At 67.4% G+C, this 3,237-nt stretch overlaps 1 protein-coding gene across 1 annotated transcript in view; it reads right to left on the bottom strand.

The window, feature by feature from the left end:
- Positions 1-6: 6 nt before the first annotated feature.
- Positions 7-3,237, bottom strand: part of OVOL1 (ovo like transcriptional repressor 1) — a 4,532-nt gene continuing 1,301 nt past the window's right edge. Inside the window, exons 2-4 of the mRNA XM_025193560.1 lie at positions 1,705-1,877; positions 1,419-1,599; positions 7-876 (exon numbers count right to left, since the gene is read on the bottom strand). Coding sequence (XP_025049345.1) covers positions 581-876; positions 1,419-1,599; positions 1,705-1,877 — 650 coding nt within the window. The 3' untranslated portion in view covers positions 7-580. The remainder of the gene's footprint in view (positions 877-1,418; positions 1,600-1,704; positions 1,878-3,237) is intronic.

Here is a 3,237-nt window from a genome sequence, read left to right as displayed (position 1 = left end):
GCCCCTCCCCCAGCCAGACCCCCAGCAGGGGGGGCAGGGTCTGTGCGGCCCAGCAAGGGGTGCCGTCTCCCAGATTGCCAGCAGGGGGCACCATGGGTACCCCAGCAGGGGGTGCCAGCGCCTGGACCCCAGACTGCCAGCAGGGGGCGCCATCTGCCCTCTAGCTAGCAGAGGATACCATGGGGGGGTCCATCGGAGGGTACCAGCTCCTGGACCCCCGGGCAAGCAGCAGGGGGCACCGTCTCCCATACAGCCAGCAGGGGGCAGCACCTGTGCCATCCAGCAGGGGGTGCCATCTGAACAGTCCATCGGGAGCACCAGCTCCTGGGACCCCCCCATATAGTGGCAGGGGTGTGGGGCAGGGGGCGCCATCTGCCCTTGCCAGCAGGGGGCACCGTGTCTCCTCTAGCCAGCAGGGGGCACCATCTCCCATACAGCCAGCAGGGGGCGCCATCTGGATGGTCCATTTGGGGGCGCCAGCTCCTGGGACCCTGCCTCCCATAAGGGGCTGGGGGGCACCATGTAGCCTGGCCAGCAGGGGACGCCGTGTCTCCTCCAGCCACAGGGCCCAGCGTCCGTCTCAGGGGCCCTGGGCGCCGTGGGGCAGGCTGGGGGCAGGCCCGGGGCCGAGGGCTGGGGCCTTGCGGGTGGCCTTGTGCAGCAGGGGGCTGTCGGGGTGGCGCTGGCGCAGGTGCAGCACGTGGGCCTCGTGGCTGTCGGCCGTGGCGCCGCAGTCCTCGCACACGTACAGCTTGGCCCGGCGCTCCTTGTAGGCGTAGCGCTGCTGCACCCCGTGGATCTTCTTGAGGTGCGACTCCAGCGAGCAGCGCTGCGTGAAGGCCTTCTCGCACAGGCTGCACTTGTAGGGCCGCACGCCTGCGGGGGGCGCTGGTTAGTGGGCCCCAGCCCCTCAAGGGTTAACCCCCCCCCCCCGTTCGGCACATGCAGGGTTAACCCGGTTAATGCGGCATGGAAGGGGTTAATGCCCCATCTAGGCCTGGGTGGGGGGGTTAGCCCTCCCCTGACGTGGCACCAAAGGGGGCGGGGTTTAAACTGCTGCTATGGGCGGGGCCAGGCGGAGGGGGCGCGGCCTTTGGGAAGGGGCGTGGCCTGCCACAGGGAGGAGGTATCCATTCACGGGGCGGGAATCTAGCTTATAGGGGCGTCTTGGGGAGGGGCGTGGCCTCTGGTAGGGGGAGGGGCCTCTGAGCAAGGGGCGTGGTTTCCAGCGAAGTGGGGGGCCGACTTGTACGAGTGAGTGTGGCGGTGAGTGTTGAGGGGTTCTCTCCCCCTGTCGGAGGGGCGTGGCTTCTGGGCAAAGGGGCGTGGCCTACTTGTACATGAGTGTAGGGTCCTGGCTTAAAGGGGCGTGGCTCCACCAAGGGGGTGGGGCTTCCCTTAAAGGGGCAGTGGCTCACCGGTGTGGGTGCGGACGTGGCGCTTGAGGTCGAAGGTGTCGTTGAAGCCCTTGGCGCAGTACGGGCACCGGTGCCGCTTCACCTCGCTGTGGCACTTGAGATGGCGCGTTAGCATCCGCTGGTGCCCAAAGCTCTTCTGGCAGACGGGGCACAAGAGCACCGGGCTGGGGTCGCCCATCACCTGCGCCGGGGCGGGGGACAGAGTCAGGTGTGCTCCAGTCCAGAGTCAGAGCTCCAGGTGTGGAGTGAGGGGCACCAGCACGGCTGGGGGAAGGGCCGCCCTTACCTTCCTCTTGGGGCGCAGGAAGGTGGGGGGCTGCGGGGGGGGTGGCCCCATCTCTCCGGGCAGCTGAGGGACCCCGAAGCCGCCGTCCCGTAGTGTCATGTCCAGGGGGGACGAGGGAGCTTCAGCCACCGAGGGCTCCGGGTCCCTATGCAGGGCATAGCCCCCCAGCGAGACTGCAGGGGAAGAATTGGGGAGAGGGGAGCATCAGGGCTAGGATCGGGGTCCCCTACCCCCCGCCAGGAGCCACAATGCAGCGAACTCTGGGGTGGAGCCAGCAGGCCGTGGCTGAGCAGAGCACGGCCCATGGAAAGGCTGGGTGAAAGATTGCCCCCCCCCAGGAAACAGGATCAAGCCAGGATCAGGCCCTGTGCTGTCAACAGAGCCCTGGGAACTTGTTCTCCAGGATTCCCAGCCCTGCCAAGACCTGGGGGGACCAGTCTGACCAGTCCGTCACCCCAGTATCTGGGCCTGGGGCCTGTTATGGGGGGGTGCTGGGGACATGGGGCCTCTTGCTGGGAAGCAGGTAGCTCTGGGGGCATGGGGGCCGGGGATCCAGGTCTGTGTTGCAGCTGGCTCTTTGGGTGGGGGGCTGTGCCAGTGGCCGAGTAGAGCAGATGCAGCCAGCTCTGGGGTAGGGCAGGGGCTGGGGTACAGGGCCAGGCACTGGGATGCAGCCAGCTCTGGGGTGGGGGTGTCAGCAGCTGAGTAGAACAGAGACATGGGTGCCTCTGGGACACGGGGCTGAAATGTGGCTGGCTCTGGGGTGGGCCATGTGGGCAGCCAAGTAGAACAGAAGTGGCAGCTCTTGTGGGGTCCAGGCTGGGGTGGAAACAAAGCAGCTGGGTGTGGGTCCAGCCTCTGCCTGGACCCGGGGTTTAGGCACAGGCAGAGCACCGAGGTGTCTGGGCTCCCAGCCCCCGCGCTCACCCCCTAGGCCCCACTCCCGGGATGCCCGGGACAGGAGTGATGCTGGTGGGTGAGAGCGGGGGGTTGGGAGCCCGGACGCCTGGGCTCTGTCCCCATTCAGGGATGGAAATGATGTCAACTGGGGTAAGAACAGGCCGGAGCCAGGAGCCCAGACACCTGGGTCCTCTCCCCACCCTGGGAGGGAAGTGAAAACTAGGTTAGAACAAGGTGGGGCCAGGATGCCTGGCTTCCGTCCCAGCCCTTTCCCCTAGGGCCGGGTTCCCCTTTGTGCCTCAGTTTCCCCTCCTGGTAACAGTCACCCCCAGGCTTGGTGGGGAGAAGATGCGGGGGCGGGGGGAGAGCTGGGAGCAGGCCGGGGTTGGCCCACCCAGTGTCCCGGACACCTGGGTTCTGCCTGGACTCAGCGGGCTGGAATCCAGCCTGGCGCCTCTGATGACGCTCCGGTGATTAACGACTGACTAATTACAGACTCCGGGGGCCGGCACCTCCCAGGCGGGGCCCGAGAGCACGGAGCGGTGCGCTACGGGGTGCTGGGTGCCCAGTTAGAGGGGGCGGGGCTGGGAGCCGGGATGCCTGGATTGTCTGGAGCTCGGGGAGGGGAGGGGA

The sequence above is a fragment of the Alligator sinensis genome, unplaced genomic scaffold (genome assembly GCF_000455745.1).
Source record: "Alligator sinensis unplaced genomic scaffold, ASM45574v1 scaffold1318_2, whole genome shotgun sequence".
Classification (NCBI taxonomy): Eukaryota; Metazoa; Chordata; order Crocodylia; family Alligatoridae; genus Alligator; species Alligator sinensis.
The sequence above is the reverse complement of the archived record's forward strand: the minus strand, read 5'-3'. Positions and strand labels throughout refer to the sequence as shown.